Source organism: Cnephaeus nilssonii (genome assembly GCF_951640355.1).
Source record: "Cnephaeus nilssonii genome assembly, chromosome: 10".
Taxonomy (NCBI): domain Eukaryota; kingdom Metazoa; phylum Chordata; class Mammalia; order Chiroptera; family Vespertilionidae; genus Cnephaeus; species Cnephaeus nilssonii.
Window position 1 is genome coordinate 77,056,411 of NC_137081.1, and position 19,528 is coordinate 77,075,938.

General features: G+C 46.3%; 1 protein-coding gene across 4 annotated transcripts in view; it reads right to left on the minus strand.

Moving 5' to 3' along the window:
- The window catches only part of MGAT5 (alpha-1,6-mannosylglycoprotein 6-beta-N-acetylglucosaminyltransferase), a 383,255-nt gene that overhangs the window by 15,398 nt on the left and 348,329 nt on the right, over nucleotides 1-19,528 (minus strand). For all 4 annotated transcript variants that reach the window (XM_079783063.1, XM_079783061.1, XM_079783064.1 and 1 more), the window contains 2 exons: nucleotides 14,030-14,146; nucleotides 7,573-7,647 (listed from right to left, as the gene is read on the minus strand). In XM_079783063.1, the coding sequence (XP_079639189.1) occupies nucleotides 7,573-7,647; nucleotides 14,030-14,146 (192 nt within the window). The remainder of the gene's footprint in view (nucleotides 1-7,572; nucleotides 7,648-14,029; nucleotides 14,147-19,528) is intronic.

Sequence of the window (19,528 nt, forward strand, 5' to 3'; positions counted from 1 at the left end):
GGGAGAGAAAGAGATTTGTTGTTCCACATATTGATGCATTCATTGGTTGCTTCTTGCATGAGCCCTGAATGGACACAAACATACAACCTTGGTGTATCAGGACCACACTTGAACCAGTTGAGCTACCCAGCCAGGGCCAAGAAGGTGACACTTAAGAAAAGACAGGGGGAAGTAAAAGAGGGTGCCACACAAGTATCTGTGAAAAACATTCCGGACAGACGGAAACCAAGACCAGAGGCTCTGATGATGGAGTGTCAAGCAGGTTCCAAAAGGAGCAGAGAATTCCGCGGGGTTGAACAGTGTGTGTGTTGGGGGCCAGAAGTAGGAGACAGGGTCTGGGGCGAGGGGGTCCCAGGGATTAGCACACACAGAACTTTGGGGTCCACGTAAAGCTTTGTCTCCTCCTCAGAGTGAGATGGAGCCAGAGTTCTGGGAGGGGAGTGGGGCAGGACAGAAAGAAGCTGGGGAAAACCCTCATGGGGGAGTGAGGAAGTGGGAGCCCACATCACATCATAGGCAGGTAAAGTATCAAAGGGAAACAGTTTGTGGCAGGGGTGGGTAGTCGCAGAAGTCAATAACAGCAAGGACTGGCTAAAACCAGGTCAATCCAAGATGGAGGAAAAAACTGATCAGAGACCGACCCCAAAGCTCTTATACCTTCCCTACAATGAAAACTGATAGGGGGCCAAAGCCAGGACACTCCAGAAAGGACCAGATTTGTGTAGGAACAAGGGCCCCTGCCCCAACCAGAGGCGGAGGCAGAATCTGGCACCACAAAGTTCAGAAACAACCCAGCCTCGGAAACACATAAAATACATCCCAAGAACTGACTGGCCCAGCGGAACTCACTCTCGAGTTCGCCGTGTCCACTGGGACGTGTACTTTCGCAGGTGCCTTCCTTCACAGATGCCCAAACAGGAATGCACAACCAGGGGAGCAGTGGGTGCCGTCAGCTCCGGGCTCACCCTCGTCCTGTCTCCAGGGATCCCGTTCTGGCCCCCTTCTCTCAACCTAAATAAAACCTGCTTTCCTTCTCACTCGGACTGGCTCTTGAATTCTTTCCCGGGAAATCAAGAACCTGCAGGTGGTGGAGTGCTTAGGGGTCCCACTTCAGATCCCCCCGCCCCACCCCGTGACAGCAGAGTGGCAGGATCTGCTGTGCTGAGATCAGAGAGTAGGAGCACAGCAGAGGCAGAGGCAGGAAGCTATGGGACCGTGCAGGAGGGAGACAATGGCTTCAGACCAGACCGGCATCTGGTTTGTTCAGCAAACCTCCATTACTCACGTCTCACATGCTGGCTTTCAAGGCTTTCTCATCATCCACTCAAAACTTTACAAATGACTGTTAAAATCTTCCCTAGATGCAAGAAATAGAACATGAATGAAGCACAGGCTCTGTCTCAAAGGCTCCGTGTACAACATAATAAAATTAAAGAACAGTACAAATCAGATGTCCAAACAGGAATGCACCAGCCACTCAGAGGAGAAAAAGAATTAACTCTAGAGGGAGGGGAAGGGTGATGGTGGTAGCTATTAGAGAAGGCTTACAGAAAATAGGGGCTTTTAGACTGGGTTTTGTAGGCTGAATAGGAGTTAGTGGTTTATTACTAACATGGTGCTTTGCAGGTAACTGGTGATCAATAAAGGGCTGTTGAACTGAATTTAATGGTTTGGCATCTTGGAGCTTCAACAGTAGCAGTAGAAAAGAATAATATTGTAACCAAGAGAGGCTTTATATACACAGAATGAAACATAAATAGTAATTTCCAATCTGGTTAATGAGCCCTCTCAGAACACAGAAAAATTATTTCAACCAGTCACCAAATTTCCCTAAATTTGCTTGACTATTCTGAAAATTTCCTGCAGTAATTGTAATGAGAAGGGTTTATTAATGCAAATTTACAGAAAAAGCAATGTTCTGAACAAATGAACACAGCTTACTGTGAGAAAGTTAAGGGTGCTGCTGCTTTTGGAACGAAGGCTAAGTTACAGCACTGGTGACAACGTTATTCAAACATACCAAGAGAGCTAGAGAAGAGGGGTGGGCTCCTCCCCAGAGAGAAGCACTCGGTGGAGGGGCAGCCCCTCTCTTGGTTGTAGAGGATGGGATCCTTTCCACAAGCTCCCCAGTCCAACCAAACCCTTAACAGAGTTACTACATCCATGACATATCGGGCAAACGGATTATCTGGAGCCAAAAAAAAACAGGTTCAGATATAGATCTGGAGGCAGGATTAAGAGTAAATAAGGTCAGGAATTTGTGAAAAAGAGGGGGTTAGTGGGGGCAAGTTGTAGGTCATGAAATTGGGGTTCAGGCCAAGTTCAGCCAGTTATTTGAAGGGTAAGGGACACATTTGCTATTCATATCACAGCTGGAAATCCAGGAAGAAAAGTGCTCAATAAATACTGACTGACTGACCAGATCTAACATATCTCAGTTGCCTGTTGGCTGGCACCCACCATTCTCAGCCTGTGCTGTCCTCAAAAGGAGTGAAGTCCGTCCACGGGTGCCCTGGGGTTGATTCTCAGTGGTGGGAGAGACTCTGTGTTCCCCCAGGGCAACAGAGAAGGTGGCTGGGAACTAAGCTGTGGTGATATCTCCAAGAACGATTTCTACTCACGTAAATCCATGCCAACAAGCTCTCTCTGGAAAGAGTCAGACTTAAACCTCTCACATTCCATCTCCTTCGACTGCTAGGAGTCGGCCCAGGAGAAAGGAAAACGTACGTCCACATGCACATGAATGTTCACAGCAGCTAAAAGGTGGAAACAGCCCAAATGTCCACCAACTGATGAATAAACAAAGTGCGGTACATGCATACAATGGAAGGCTAGTCTGCAATAAAGAAGCAATGAGGCACGGATCCATGCTAACGTGCATGAACCTAACATTATGCTGAGGAAAAGAAGCCAGAAGTCTCCAGCAAAGGCACATCTACAGAGACAGTACAGATCAGCATTTCCTGGGGCTCAGGTCAGGGAGCAAGGACCGACTGCAAATAGGCACAATGAGCTTTTCGGGGTGATGAAATTATCAGACTAGACTGTCATGGTAACGGCACAACTATCAATTTACTAAAAAAAAAACAACAACAACACTGAATTGTATCCTTACAAGGAGTGAATTTTAAGGTTTGACAGCTATACCTCAATGAGGCTGTTTGAAAAACACACCTTGGCTGGTTTCTGGGCTCCTTCAGTGGCGAGTAGCTAAGGCCTTCAGAGGATTTATTCTGTGTCAGGCACTGTCTTAGCGCTAAACATGTATTAATCTATTGATTCCTCCACCAGCCCTAAGGGGTAGGGAGTATTATCCCCACTGCACAGAAGAGAAATAGCAGTGAGGTTAGGAAACTTCGCTGCTTAATCATTACCTGCCCAGTCTCACTGGGATCAGCAATGGCTGGGCAAATGGCAGCACCCGATTTCTTCAAAAAAGCAAACATTCCCCACACTAGTGATAACCTCTCCGCTTTTCAATTCCTTTTCTTCTTGCTCTGCAGCCTGTCACCTCCACCATTTCCCCACCCCACTATCCAGATTCACAACCAGGTGTGTCCTTACTCCCCAGGGGCTTCAAGATGGGCTCCGATAAGCCCGTTTCCTGGAACTAAAGCTGATTCCACAGTGGCTCCTAATTAACTCGCTTTTTATTCCATATCTCCAAAATGCTTTACACAGCTCTTTGCAAAATAATATGAGCACAATCACCCTCCATATTTACAGGGTCTATACTGGAAGTAGAAAATAAGTGTTGAAGAGCATAGGTATGATTTTCAGAAATCAACCTGAACATTATTTTACAAGAACCCGCTTACTCTCTGGCCTGAGGCAGATACCTAAGTCTCTCCCAAGAAATGCACAAGGAGAGCCCTCACAGCCTGGACCCACTCAGGTTAGGGAAGACGGTGCTCTCGGTCTCAGATCACCAAGGATGTGTCCTGCCCACCAACCTCTGCTGCTGGAGACAGGACCTCAGTTAGAGAGACCATTTAAAAGAGCTTGCAATCCAAATCAGCATTTTTAGTGCAGCGAAGGGGACGCAAGGACAGTGAAGGGGAAAGCAAGCGGTTTTCCCGGAGCCAGGATTCTTTCCATTGGGGGCTCCAGCGGGCTTGGCGGGCATGAGGCAGATTCCCTGCTGCCAGCAGCTCCACCGCATGCTGCAGCCCGGGGCTCTCGCAATTGCTGCCAATCGGCTCCCTTTGCTCCCACTGCCGGGGAGCTGATGGGCACTTTGAAAGGGCTCTGGGATAAAAGCTTCCTCGTTCCCTGAAGATCACAGGAGGATTTGCAGGCAGAGATCAGCCTAATTAGAGCTGCGGCCTCTGGGGAAGCGTGAGGTGCTACCACCTCTTCAGAGCTTGAGGTTTCTTGTTCAAACCAGACACACTGCTCTGAGTTCCACTGCTCTTTGAATATGGCCCTCTAGCTGCAAACACAAGGAACCCCAAAGCTCCGGCTGGGGCCAGAGGCGGTCATTCCAGGCAGAGGACCCATCTGCCAGCCAGTGGGGTTCTGGCGTCATCTTCCCTGCGGAGCTGGGAACTTATGGCACCGATAAAACCCTCAGAGGCCTGGGGTAAACTCAGAACAGCCCCTTTACTGCTTTTTGCAGCTCTGGGAGATGCTTAGTAAGAAATACCTACAAGATGCCTAGAGTGATTTTCCCAAACCCCAGTCTGACAGCGTCACGGCCCTCACCTGGCCTTAAAGACTTTACTTCCTGTTGTCCCACGATCAAATCTGAAATCTTCAGCTGAGCCTCTGCATCGTTGTATGATCTGCCTCCTCCTCCAGCCTCATCCTTCATACCGTCTCTCCCTTCAGCCACAATTAAACTTCCAATAATTCACCTTCATTTCTCTTCGTTTTCTCCTCCATCCTCCCTGCAGCCCCAGTCTGCCTCCAGGACTCATCTCTTGTAAATGCCTCGGGAGAGAATCTCTGAGTCAAGCACCCCAAAGCATCCTGGTCACATCACTATCACAGGGCGTAACCTACACCAGAGGTGTTGCCTGTGGCTCTGACTGGCTTTTCTGTGACAACTGAAGCTACCTGAGGACAGGGGCTAGTTCTTGGACATATTTTCTTCCCCAACTCCCAGCACATGGCCGGGAGTCCAGAGCACATGGCTGGAGTCCACAGCACAGGGCCGGCGGTTCACAGCACACAGCTGACATCTTTGCAGAGCGGATGAACGAACAGCAGCAGGCAAGAAAGAACTCTCAGTGTCTGTGAGCCACGGAGCTCTGCAGATAAGTCCCATCTAGGAGGTGGAGTGAAAGGACAGTTTCACCAGCATGTCTAAGTGACCTGTTTTCCAGTCATAGGTCCAAGATGAGCTTCCTGGTACACATGAAAAACAAACAAACCAAACCCATGGGCTCATTCACTCTCTCACCCACTCATTCATTCCTTCAACGGGGAGTTATCGTGCACCTACTATGTGCCAGGCAGAAGGCTAGGCATGTGGCATTGAGAGGTGAGCAAGTTGGCATGGCCCCTGCATTAGGCAGCATTTAGCAAGGTTTGGGAAGTGTGGCCTTTGTGTCTGAAAGGAAACGGAGTAATAGATTTACAGAGAACAGGCCACATAAGGACTTTTAAGGACTAGCTGGGATTCAAGAGTCTTAGGAAAGAAAGAAATAAAAGCCTTCAAATAAAGAGTCTTTTCACTTGTGGTGGTGAGTAGCCCTTTTCCCTGAGAGGAAGTGGAGACAGGAGAGGAGGAGGTGGAGTTCAGGAGCGGGGATCCTGGTAGAACTTCAGGAAGCCTCCCCTGCCATTGGTAAGAGCCATCTTAAAACTCACTGCCAGGGGAGGTCACAGAGCCCTGCCCCCCTTCAGGAAGGACCCGCGCTCCCTGAGGTGAGAACAGGGGCAGTGCGGCTCTGGCCACCTGCTGTGGCCTGGCCCCGCAATGCCGTGGGTGCAGCCTGGGCTCCCACGGCCCAGCATCCGCCTTGATTCCAGGGTTGAGCCCTGTGAATGTGAGTGTCCAGAGGATGGGGCTACTCCTGCCACCTCCCAGGATTACGTGAGAATTAAATGAGGTGGTGAGCGTGGCATACACAGCATAGAGTCTGTAGGTAAAAGGCTGTGAGGGTTAGGATGATTATACTGTCATTCTTAATTTAGGTGTCATACAAAAACTGAAGGATAATAATTCAAATGCTTAGCTCTCATGGTGAAGTCAGATGGGTAATACTGTATAACATACTATAATAATAAAACAAGCTTATGTGAGAATATAACACAATATTACACATGCTATAATGCATGAGCAATCAGCATACTAGTTTGCATTTATTGAACACTGTGCCAGCCCTGGTCTAAGCACTTCCCATGTACTAGTTCATTTAATGCTCACATCAGCCCTAGCTATTCTATTACTATTCTTATTTCAAAGGGGAGGAAACTAAGGCAGGGAGAAGCTGAGTAACACACCTAAGTCATAGGACCAGAAAGTCGTGGTGCTGGAATGGGGGCCCAGGTGGTTGGTTGTAGAGCGTGCCATCCCGTGGGTCCCCCAGAAAATCAGAAGCCCAGACTGCCACCCTGCAGCCTCCGCTCTCAGCTCTCCCTTCCAGCAGCAGCACAGGCCTGCCCACTGCTCACCACTCGGTCAACCCAAATCGTTCCTCTGAAGCCTACATTGGGCCTGTGATCTTTGCCTCTTACATTTTCAATGTACCGTTTCCATTTGAGGCTGCACAATCCTCACCCCCTATTGTGTAAAGCCTTCTTGATCACCCCAAGGCACTATGCTTTGCCCTTGAAGAGGAGCCCCTATTTCTGGACTCTGGTCAAGGAGTTCATACTCCGCTACCCACAGAGACTCTCTATTTCTAGCACCATGTTGCTTTTGAAGCCTAAGGAATTAAAATGTTATAAATGATGGCAATGACAAGCTTGGCCTTTACTTCCACGAGCACGAGCCACAGCTTCCACACTCTGATGGGGTCATGGGACTTACAAACCCTCCCCCACCCCTCCTGCAGTGCAAAGAAAGTTCTGCTTTTATCTGCTTTATATAATTTAGGTTTCATGTAAAGTTTCACTTGAAAAGGGGTCCTGTTTTAAAAGATGTTTGAAAACCACTGAGAAGTCCTAATGTATTTGGAATTACAGGACATTTATTAAAGGAATGCTTAGAAACCACAGGCTCCCATCCTTGCCTTTCTTAGGGTGAGGAATGACCACAGGCAGGACCAGAGAGCTGTCTCATTGTCCCCTTCCCACCAGGTCTTTATGACGCCTCTCGGAGCGTGGGCAGGTGCAGGTCTCATGGTCAAGCGGGTTTTCATCTTGACCATCCAGTGTCTTCCCTCAGTTCTCATTTGGCCTCCACTGTCATAGAGAACATTCTTTCCCCAATGATAGACTGACTCTCAGGTGACCACGATAGGGCCTGCTTCAGAATTCCAAAAAACCATTAACCAGCCTCTGGAGTCTTTCAAATCAGGAAAATGACCCCAGAAACATGGTGCGCCCTTAACCGTTCGTGAGAGGCCTCCTGGGTAACAGGAAGCAGGACACGGAGACAGATGGACTTCCGGAGAGCCTCACCTGCTTCTCAATGAAGGCGTTGATTCTCTGCAGCACCCCCTCACACGTGAACTCATACGGCATGTACGGCTCGATCTGCAGACACAGAACACGGTATCAGAAAAGAGGGAGACACAGAACAGGCAACATCCAGTCTCCTTGGACTCACACTCAGTGCCAATGCCTGTGTCAGCCTTATGAGGGGCTACGACTATGAACTTGGAAGTCAAGAGTCCTGGGTTCACACACTCACTGCTCTTTACTAACTGTGGGACCCTGAGCCAATTACCTTCCATCTCTGAGCCTCGGGATTTCATGTGTAAAACAGTGATGAGAAAAACCTACCTCTTTGAAGCTGTGGTGAAGATTATATAGGGGGAGAAGGGAGTAAAGCATTAGTTCAGTGCCCAGCACTGAATAGGCATTCAGCAAATGGTGGGGAAGATTCCCTTCTAGAAGGTAAGCCCCTGGGGAAGCATCCATGGCTGCTCTCAGTGCCGAGCAGTGTGGCACCTGTGTGGACTCAACATGCACTCAAACATCTGCTGAATGAATGCATGCCCACTGCTCTGAGAAAGGCCTGTGATAAGTGGTTTAAGGCCCCACCACAGTGACAAAAGCATTGTTCTACTTTTGTAGGTGAGACTGACATGTGGTGAAAAACCAGAGTGTATATTGTGCCACAAAGAGTTCACGTAGAGGGTCCTGGGAGGCTGGAAGGCTGAAGCCAACTTATACTCATGCTGGGCTTTTAAGGTCAGCTACAATTCTAGCAGGACAAGATGTGGAAGATATCCTCATCATAGTGAGTAATGTGAGATTAGACAACAAAGAAAACAGCAGGAGGGTCAAGCCCAGGATCATGGAGTCTGGAGACAAGGCTGGGAAGAGGTTCACTGGATTTCCACGAAAGCCTTGCAATCTCTAGGCTAAGAAGCCAGACTTTGAGGGTAGCCAGAGACATAGAGGGGCTTTGTTGGGGTGGAGAAGGCAGTCTGATCAATCATGTGACACCTGTGGGAAGGGGACAAAATGTGAGTGTGGTTTCTGCTGCACAGTGCCTTTGCCGACATTGTGAAGCCTGTGCTTCCAGGGGCAGCCAGCTAGCATCACCAACCGAAAAGGAAATTCCACTTGGCAGAAAACCATCAGCAATCCAATGTGTGACAGCTTCAGAGAGCCCAACAGCACTGTCAACAATGGAATAGAGGGCAACTTCACCATCGCCCTCTTAAGTCTAAGTCTATACTTGCCTATTTTAGTCTACTGGGTAGAGGAACTGGACAAAACATCTATGAGTTGAGGCCGGCTGAAAATGGGACAACTGACCAAGAAGACAGCCTTCTGTGAGCAAATAAGCAGTTGGTCTCAATGCATCTTCTTCCCTTTGTGTGTGTGCTGACTTACACACTACTTTTGAAATCTTCAACCATGATTGTTAATTTCATGACATATCTTCAAACACACAATTAGATGGTGTGTCACACAAGACAGGTTCTATCTCACCATCCCTGCCCACATCCATCCAGACAGAACTAAAAGAGGCTCAGCGTTAAGTATTATAACATCAGGGCATGACTATTCTACAAGAACAGACATCATTCTGTGCCAAGATAATTCATTTCCAAAGAGTTCAAAACACTTTGAAAAACTGATTTCCCTTGTGTCTTCTCATCTCAAGCTTTTGCACTTGCTGTGTCCTTTCAAACCCAGATGTACGTAGCCCTTCATACCAAATGCAAACCTTTTCTTTTCTTTTAAAGGTCATTTACTCAACCAATGGATGATTCCAGAAACGTTCTATAAATGGAAGTGAATTAATTCAAAGAGCTTGATGCAATACAGAAAAATGTACCAAAGGTAGACTGACTCATTCATTGCTTTGTGGTCCAATTCACTGTTTTAAAACATTCAAAGCCAAATAATTTTACTATAAAGGAAAAGCAAAACAAACAAACAAACAAAAAAAAAGGTATTTGTAAGCCATCTCTGCCACCCTGCTGTGGACAGGAGCAGGGCCTCTGCGTGTGAAGCTCTCCAGAACCCTAGTTTCGGGGCTGAAGAACACTAGCAAGCCTCCCACGTAGAAGCTGGCTAGGCAGGTTGGAGGTGTGCATGTGTGTGTGTGTGTGTGTGTGTGTGTGTGTGTGTGTGTGAGAGAGAGAGAGAGAGAGAGAGAGAGAGAGAGAGAGAGAGAGAGACTGTTTTGTGCATGACAGTCCTTTGGAGACAAGTCAAGGCCTCTTTGAGGGATGGAATGAAAGGGAATGCTGGTATCACATCCAGTCACAGAGAAACCCAAGTAGGGTCATCATGGAGAAGTGGGAGAAGTTCTTGGTCATCCTGTTTGGTGGAAATAGGGCTGTTACTCATATGGCCACAGGAAGGATGCCTGCTGGCCACACTGTGTGGTTCCTGCTGACTTTGGGAACTTTCCATTATCTCCCCTCCTTCTCCTCCATTTTCTCTCTGAGTTTCAGCTTGGATAATTTCTATTGAGAAGTCTTCAAGTTCATTGATATTTTCCTCTGCTGTGTACTCTCCGATGATAAGCCCACTGAAAGAGTTCTTCATTTCTGAATTTGTGTTTTCAGTACCAGCATTTTCTCATTTGGCTTTCAAAAGTTTCCAACTCTCTCCTGAAATTCCCCATCTCTTCACATATGTTGTCCACCTTTTTCATCAAGCCTTTTAATGTACCGATCTTAGCATTTTAAAGGGGTGTATGATAATTCCCACTCTTGGGCTATCTCTATGTCTGGTTTTATTCATGTTTCCTCTCAATGATGGGTCATGTTTTCTTGCTTTTTTGATTGTCATGTAATTTTAAATCTTGTGGTTATAGATGAGAAGGCCTGGCACCAGATTTCGGATCCATTTCTAACAAGTGGAAGGGTTTCAAAGATAATAGTTTTGGTATTAATCTCATTCTTTACTTCATCTCTCTTTCCTACCTTATTTTCCCCTTTATTGTACTTCATTAAATGATTTTTGTTTTAAATCTTAACAAAATAGTCTAAAAGACCTAGGGGTCTATCCAGGTTTTACTACTTACTAATTGTGTGATCTTGAGTAAATTACTTAATCTTAAGAAAATTAAGATTTCCTTAAATCTTAATCTTCTCAACTGAAGAAGGATTGAATGGGATGAAGTTCATAAAGGTATAAAGAAAGACTCTACATGTGTAGAAAGAGGTTCTCTCTGTATCAGCTACTATTATAATTACTTGTTATCCTTTAAGTGGCCTACATAGGTTGGAATAAGATGAAAAAGGCTGATCAGGGTTCTACCACGTGGAGCACTGAAGTTTCATGGAGTGAACAGGGCTAGCCTCATGTAGGAGTGAGCAGATGGAACTCAGTGCCCACACCTAGTGCCTTATGTAGCAGACGTTCATTCCCCTTCGGCTTTTGTTTGGCAAAAGAAGGACTCCATGATCCAAGATTTTCTGTCTCTATATTATCTTTTAAATTACTCCTCTTAAAGGAGATGTGCACTTAAATAAGTATGTGGGTTGTATGGAGTTCCCGAAAATATATGATGAAGTCCTACCTCCCAATACCCATGAATGTGATCTTATTTGGAAACAGGGTCTTTGTAGATGTAATCAAGTTGAGGTCAAACCTGGATTTGATGGGCCCTAATCCATATGACTGATGTCCTTTTAAAAAGTAGAGAAGACACACACACACACACACACACACACACACACACACACATACACACACACACACACACACACACACACACACACACACACAGGGAGACTGCCATGTGATGATTAGAGGTTCAAGTGCAGCAGCTGAAGTCAAGGAACACCTGAGCCACAAGAAGGTGGAAGACACAAGGAAGGGTCCTCTTACTGGGGCTCTGAAGGGACCATGGACATGCCAACATCTAACCTCTAAAATCGTGAGGAAATAAATTTCTGTGGTTTAAGCCACTGAGTTTGTGGTTCTTTGTATGGCAGTCCCAGAAAACGAATTTACTAAGTTACCTGGAGACTCAAGAAAAAAGAAAGCCCTTTCATCCCCATAGGCATGCCTTTCTGCTGAGGCTTTCGATGTGCTGCACTTTCCAGAAGTCTCTCTACACTTACACTCCTCAATCATTTACATGCTGTTTTGGGCACAGAACATATTCTGCACACATCTATTCCTCCCTCTCTCCATCCATCAGGTAAATCACTGTGCTGGGTTTTGAGAATATAAAAGTGAGACAGATATAGTCACTGCTTTCATGTTTCTTAGAGTCTAGTGGAAATCCAGACTATCAATGACAAAGATAAGGACAGTATATTATTATATATGTAACTAGTGGCCCGGTGCATGAAATTTGTGCATGGGGCGGGGGGGGGGGGGCGGGGTTGTCCCTCAGCCTGGCCTGCACCCTCTCCAATCTGGGACCCCTTGGGGGATGTCCGACTGCCAGCTTAGGCCTGATTCCGCAAGGATCAGGCCTAAACTGGCAGTCAGACATCCCTCTCACAATCCGGGACTACTGGCTCCTAACTGCTCACCTGCCTGCCTGATTGCCCCTAACCACTCTGCCTGCTGGCCTGCTCACCCCCAACTGCCTCCCCCCACCGGCCTGATCACCCACAACTGCCATCCCATCCTGGCCTGATCATCCACAACTGCTCTCCCCTCTTGGCCCCTATAGCCTCTACCTCAGCCCTGCCACCATGGCTTTGTCCAGAAGAACATTTGGAAGGTCTCCTGGAAGGTCTCCCAGTCTAATTAGCATATTACCCTTTTACCAGTATAGATAGAGGCCTGATGCACGGGTGGGGGCCGGCTGGTTTGCCCTGAAGGGTGTCCCAGATCAGGGTGGGGGTTCCCTTGGGGGGCGGGGTGGCCTGGGCAAGGGGCCTGTGGTGGTTTGCAGGCCAGCCATGCTCCCATTGGGGTGGGGGTCCCCACTGGGGATGGTGCTGGCCTGGGAGAGGGGCTGCGGCAGTTTGCAGGCCAGCCACACCCTCCTGGGGTGAGGGTCCTCACTGGGGGGCGTGGCCAGCCTGGGTAAGGGGCTGAGGACTGTTTTCAGGCTGGCCATACCCCCTTCAGGGTGGGGGTCCCCACTGGGGTGCCTGGCCAGCCTGGGTGAGGGGCTGATGGCTGTTTGCAGGCTGGCCATGGTCCCCAGCGGGAACCCTCACCCCATGGGGGCGTGGCCAGCCTGGGTAAGGGGCTGAGGGCCGTTTTCAGGCCCCTCCCTAGGCGGCCGGCTGGGCGACCCAAGCCTCCCGCTCACTCTGGCTTGCTCTGTGGCTGCCACCCACAGGTCCCTCCTTTGACAGCCAGCCCAGGTGGGCGGGAAGCTTGGCTTCTTCCATTGCTGGGGGCGACCCAAGCCTCCCACCCGCTCCAGCTGGCTCCATGGCCACCACCATCTTTGTCCCGCCAATTTGCATAGCCCCTCCTGATTGGCTGTGGGCATCGCGGAGTGATGGTCAATTACCATATTTCTCTCTTATTAGTATAGATACTAATATTGAGTTAATAATATTAACCAACTGCATACCAGGTGGTAGACTGCACTTAAGCTCTTTATATTCACTAAATCTTCACAACTGTACTCTAAAGTACATAATATCAACCTACAACAAAGATGAGGAAACTGAGACTCGAAGGCTAAATAACTGCCTGAGGGGGTGCTGCTGTATGTGGTAGAGCTGGGACCCAAACCCCAGCTGTCTGATTACAGTCTTTCTCAACCATGCCCATAAAGCTTCTCTTAAAAAATTACAACAGGAAAAAGTACTCTGAAAGGATGAGTGCAGGGGAAGGGTCCCAGCTCTACCACGTACAGCAGCACCTGACAGAGTCCAAGACAGTCCAGGGGGTGGGAGAGAAGGTAACTTAACCCTTTCCTACGTGGTGGAAGCTTCCTACAGGCAGGCAGCCAGCCTCAACCATATTCATGGAAGTGGGCATCCCCTAGAGTGGCTCACAGGGCACTGAGTGTGCAGTAGGGGCTTAATAAATGTCTGCTGAATTGATCAAGAGAGTCCAGAGATGTTAGTTACTTATATAAAATTCTAGAAAATGTTTAGGTAGAAAAGCCAAATAAATAGATGCTATATCAAAACATGTCCCAGTATTTCCTTAAATATTCCTTATCCTCACTGTTTTTGTAGAAGAGCAAGTCTATTTTTTCGGGTCTTTGTGAGAGCTTCATAATTAGGTCTCTAAGCAAGTCCTATAATTCAAGCTCCTATTTCTGTGTCTGGGACCCAGGAGTCCTGTCACAGGGTTTGTAGAACCACACACATGTGAACACCAGCTCTGTTTCCACTTCAGAGAACACCCATGAGGTCCCCAGGCCACGTCCTATGGCTTGGCTCTTTTCTGATTCCAGAGTTAAGCTGACACGGAAATGTTCTCATTACTCAAAGGGCCTGTGATACTTCCCACACTTTTCAGTTCACATTACAAATGTGGGGGAGCAGAAGGGGGATGAAATAAAAGAAACAACCTTCTGACTTAGAATTGCTTTCACTGCGTCCTCCACTTCCTTCTGATTGTCGAGGTCAACAGTCCAGACGTGTGGCCGGCCGATGAAAACTTCAGCATATGGATGCTGAGATGTCAGCTAAAAAAGAAAAGACAAAACCTCAGTCTCACACACTTTAAAAAAAAAACCTTCTGTGCTAGGTGAGGCGTTAGGCTTTTTATGGTACCAAATTGCACTTGCACAAGTAACAAGATACTTGTTCTGCCCTTCCTTGGCCATCAGAACCTCCTAAGTAAACTATCAGTAGGAAACAATAAACCATTGAGCTAGTGGGATATTTCTTGGGCCCACCCAAAGCCATCTGGATGTGTAGGCAAAGCATTAATAGGTTCAGATAAGGAAACTGAGTCAGCGCCTGCCTGGCTGCCTAACAGGTTCATGTGAAATGTTTAAAAGACAGATGCCCAGGGCTATCCTGGACCTTTTGAGATGGGACCCCAGGACTTTGGAGGGGCTCCTGGAGGCCCTGGGATGGGTGGCATGTTGGCCATGGCCTTACCAGAGGCAGTGAGATCTGAGAGGCAGACCCGGTGATGGCTCTGCATCTCGAATCCCACTTGGAATGAAGAGCTGGCATGTCATAACCAGGAGGCATGGAGGATGTCACAGTGACTTCAACCCCCACTATCGCACCAAGAAATAATGGTTTACTACCCTCCATCATATTGCAGCCCCGAAATCACCCAGATCAAACCTGTCTGAGTTAAAAGACACTGGTTAGGATAGACAGGTAAGCACAGGAAAATTACAACAAGGCCTTAAAGTTACAGGAGATGAGTGATGGTGACAGAACTAATGCTGCCAGAAAATCAGGGGATTTGAGATGGTTTCAGGAGTAATCATTAGCACAACAATGAAGACTCTATTTTTATAAAGACAATGTGGATTCAGAAAAGCAAGGTAAGGCCAGAGTTTACTCCAAAGAGGGCTTTGTTTTGAGAAGAAAGGGTGGCCAGAGAAACCAGGTATGAACGCTGGAGATTTTCAGATCTTAAGGAGTCCATTCTTCGAGACAGCTAAACTCACCCCTCTAATGAGTTTTCAGCTTTATTCTTGTTTCCCTTTAAGGTTATGGTGTGAAGGGGGAATTCTGGGCATTTGTGGGAGCATTTTCAGTTCTCACGAAGCCTGGGAGTGCCACCCTTAATGGGAAGGTCAGACCAGGATGCCAGACACCTGGTGATGTGCATGACAGCTGTGAGCAAGGCAGAGCGTCCACTCCCTGCACAGCTCTCAACTGCCCTGCAGGCTTTTCCTGTGGATTCATAGCCCTGACTCTTTGGCACAGCTGTAATATATTAGGTGTACCAGTTAATAATGTGAATTTTTTTCAATAGATGGAGCTACACATATGTTGAGATATATGAGATTTGCTATGTATGCTCTTTTGTTGTATTGATAGCAAGCTTCAAAACTTCATATGTCAAATTTTCTGAAGGTGTTAACATCATAGATATTTTTACACTTAAAAATGTCAAATTTGGTGACAAAAAAAAAGAGCATTTGCGGGAAGTTTTAATTCATTATTTTGAAGAAAAAGTTATCATATACTTTGGGAAGCTTATGGTGAACATGCTCCATCTCAAGATACTTGTGAATGCTGGTTTAAATGCTTTAAAAGTGATGATTTTGATGTGAAAGACAAAGAACGTCCAGGTCAACCGAAAAAGTTTGAAGACCAACAATTACAAGCATTATTGGATGAAGATGACTGTCAAACTCAAAAACAACTTGCAGAAAGATTAAACGTTGCTCAGCAAACAATTTCCGATCGTTTACCAGCAATGGGAAAGATTTTAAAGGAAGGAAAATGGGTACCATATCAACTGAACGAAAGACAAATGGAAAACCGAAAAGCCATCAGTAAAATGTTGCTTCAGTGGCATGAAAGAAAGTCTTTTTTGCATCCAATTGTGACTGGCGATGAAAAGTGGATTTATTTTGAGAATCCTAAACGCACAAAATCATGGGTTGATCCAGGTCAACCATCAACATCGACTGCAAGGCCAAATTGCTTTGGAAAGAAGACAATGCTCTGCATTTGGTGGGATCAGGAAGGTGTGGTGTATTATGAGTTTCTAAAACCAGGTGAAACCATTAATACTGATCGCTATTGACAACAAATAATCAATTTGAACTACGCTTTGATCATGAAACGACCAGAACGTGCCAGAAGACACGGCAAAGTAATTTTGCTTCATGATAACGCACTATCACACACTTCAAAACCAGTTAAAGACACGTTAAAAGATCTTGCCTGGGAAGTATTAACCCACCCGCCATATTCACCAGACCTTATTCTTTCAGATTACCACTTATTACGATCTATGGCACACGCACTTTCTGAGCAGCACTTCAAAACATACAAAGTGGAAAATTGGGTCTCTGAATGGTTTGCCTCAAAACAAGAATAGTTCTATTGGGACGGTATCCACAAATTACCTGAGAGATGGGGGAAATATGTAGCTAGTGATGGACATTACTTTGAATAAAGCACTTTTGATGTTTTTCTTGAAATTATCGTGTTTTCTTTGATTACAAAACCCACCATTATTAACCGGTATACCGAGTACACTGAATTTGCTCGGCACACAACTGCCATGTAAATCAGGGATGCTTGTACTCTGTTTTAATTGGAACGCCACCAATAAGGCATATTGTTTCAGAAAAAATGACAGTACAAAGTCAACTTCACTCAGAGGATCTGAATCTCCAGTATGCCATGCCCAAATCAGTCTGTATTTGCAGCCACCCCATTAATGTTAACTGTGTATGGATGTGGGTATATACATAGGAACTTTTTATTTAGCTCCTCTCTCACATGATTATAAGCAAAGAGCTGATGAGATTTGGCTGCGTGTTTTATTTCTCTTAGGTACAAACTTATTTCTGGGGAGAGGAGTGAATGTCATGTGTCTTCTGTGTAGTTCTTGGGCACACATTAGTATTTCTTGACTGCATGCACACTGAAATACGTATTACCTTATTGTAAATTATTTTGCTTTCATTTCTTTCTTATATTAGAGAATCCTTTTCTGAAATTGTATACGCAGGCAAGGCATATTATTTACGGTATGTATTTCACTTCAGGAGGAGAAACGTGGACGTTCTGTTCATTGCGTAATAAAAGGAGGCACTGGGCCTGTTGGGGGCGAGGCCCCTTGCTTGGAGGCCATGCTGGCTCTCTTCTTTGGTTCTGACTCCCATATGCTCAGAGGACAGGATTGATCCGGCGCCTCTCACCATTCTTTGTATCTTCCCACACAGATGGTGTGCATGAACTACGCAGGGTGGCCAAGTCAGAGTCTCAGCCCCAGGCTCTCCCTGGTGCCCTAGGTGCAGGTGCGCCAGCCTTCACTCACCTCCTATGTGGAGTTGTGCCCCTTGCTAGCTTGCTCAGTTCTCCTCCCCCCAACACCAACCCTCTTCTTCGGCTCAGATTCCTGGTGAGGAACAGAACCCACAGAATGCCACAGGCTCAGAGCTACGGAAATACCATTTGCTTCCCTCAGCACATACTGTAGGTTTAGTACATGTGGATGAAGCCTGGCTGGGCCAGGCACCGTGCTCATTGCTTGACATGCATCAGTTCTCAGGTTTCCTGTGCACCCAGGAGGATTCTGAGGTTTAGAGGCGGTTACAACTGCAGCTACAAAGTGGCTGAGCAAATTCAAATCTAGACCCTTCAACATCTTACTGGCTTTACACAGAAGGGAAAGTGATGATATTAAAAGATGCTATTGGGTTCTTAAGACAAAGACCAAACAAAATCCAAGGTAAACACAAGTCTTTCAATCACTCTCTTAAAACTTGCCAACCTAAAAAAAATCCCAGACTGAGTTGTATCTGTGTTTGACCTTTTCTGACAATGAGCATAATGTCACACCATATTCATTTGTGGCCCAGAACAAACTACATAACTGATCCTGACACTGGAAGCAGGGTGAGGTAAGGCTGCCACGTGTGCGACCAGTCAGCCACTCACACTTCCGCAGCCTCTCCCTGCCCTTTGCAGGCCCCGCTTATTTACAAGGCTGTGCTAAGTACTTGGAAAACACAAAATGCAGAGCCATTATAATCTTATGCATTTACATTTATTGAGGGTTACTTAACTTTAGGAGTAAGGCATTTTGTGATTCATTATTCCCCCTCTGAATGTTATGTTCCTTCTTGTTAATTTATTGAGAACCGTCTGATCTGAGTTACTTCCTTGTATATCAATCAGTAAATTTACTGGAGTACAGTTTGTAAAAGTAATGAAAATGTTATTAAATGTGAGACATTACTTCAGAGCGGCTATTAAATCTCCAAGGAGGACATGAGTTCCTTTTATGGGGGGAAAAAAGAAAACCCACAAAAAATAAGGAAAAAAAACACACCCTGAAGCTAGAGAATTTCTAATGGTTTACAAAATGTCATAAAAATGATCGAGAACCTACTAGTATGTTTCCCAATATAAAGATAAAAATCCAATTTATACTACATTTAAAGTATATCTCGAACCGACCACATTATTCTGACATTTTGGAACTTTTTCTCCTCAGCGCACATATGATTTTAAAAATTGGTCCAATGCAAAAAATAAAGACAAAGCTTTTTTGTTTTCTAAAAACAGAAACATCTAGACATTTTATTTTCTTCGAATGAAGGCAAAGCAGAGATATATATGCAATTTATGTGGATCAATTGTTGCTTAACTTGAAACTAGCATGGGCACAAAAGATAGCTATGTAATTATACACACCTCAGTTAAAAATTTTCTATGGGGGTGGGGGGTTGGTAATTTCTGGGGATTTTTTTGCTCCTTAGAAATCTGTAGAATTATTGATATCTGTTTCCCAATTAAAAGCATCTTTGATTAGGGAAATTCTGTGGCTTTTGTGAGCTAAAGGGACAGAGTGGGGTGGCCCGCAGAGCCATGAGGTCAAGTTCACACTGGCTCCTCTCAAGACTGTGTGACAGTGCTGGCTCCAGTCTGCTCTCTGGGCTGAGAGTCTCCAACACAGGAGGAGCTGGATGGCAGATGGAAACTGCCCTTCTGCATCAAGTAAAGTGACCTTGGGTTTCCTTCCAATGTGTCAGCATTCGTGCCCCTGAGGCTTGACCCCCCACTCTCCTTCTTCCCCTTTAAAGCACAGCCCCCCCACACCCTCCTCAGTTAACCCAGCACACCCTCCACCTGGCACAGCTCCGAGGTAGCTTCCTGCCTTCACTGACTTAACTATACTTTTATACATTTCCGTTGCTTATGCATCTGTCTTATCACTCTTCCATATCAAATTCTGAGCTCCTAGAAAACAGGAAATGTGTCTTAATAAGTTCCCCAAATGCAGCGACTGGTACCTGTAGGGCACGATGAACATCTGCCAAATGACTTTCTGCATCCCGGGCCTCCCTGAGAGCCAGGACCAATGGAGTCACCGGTGTGAGGGTCACCTGCTGAGCGACCGCTGAAAGGTC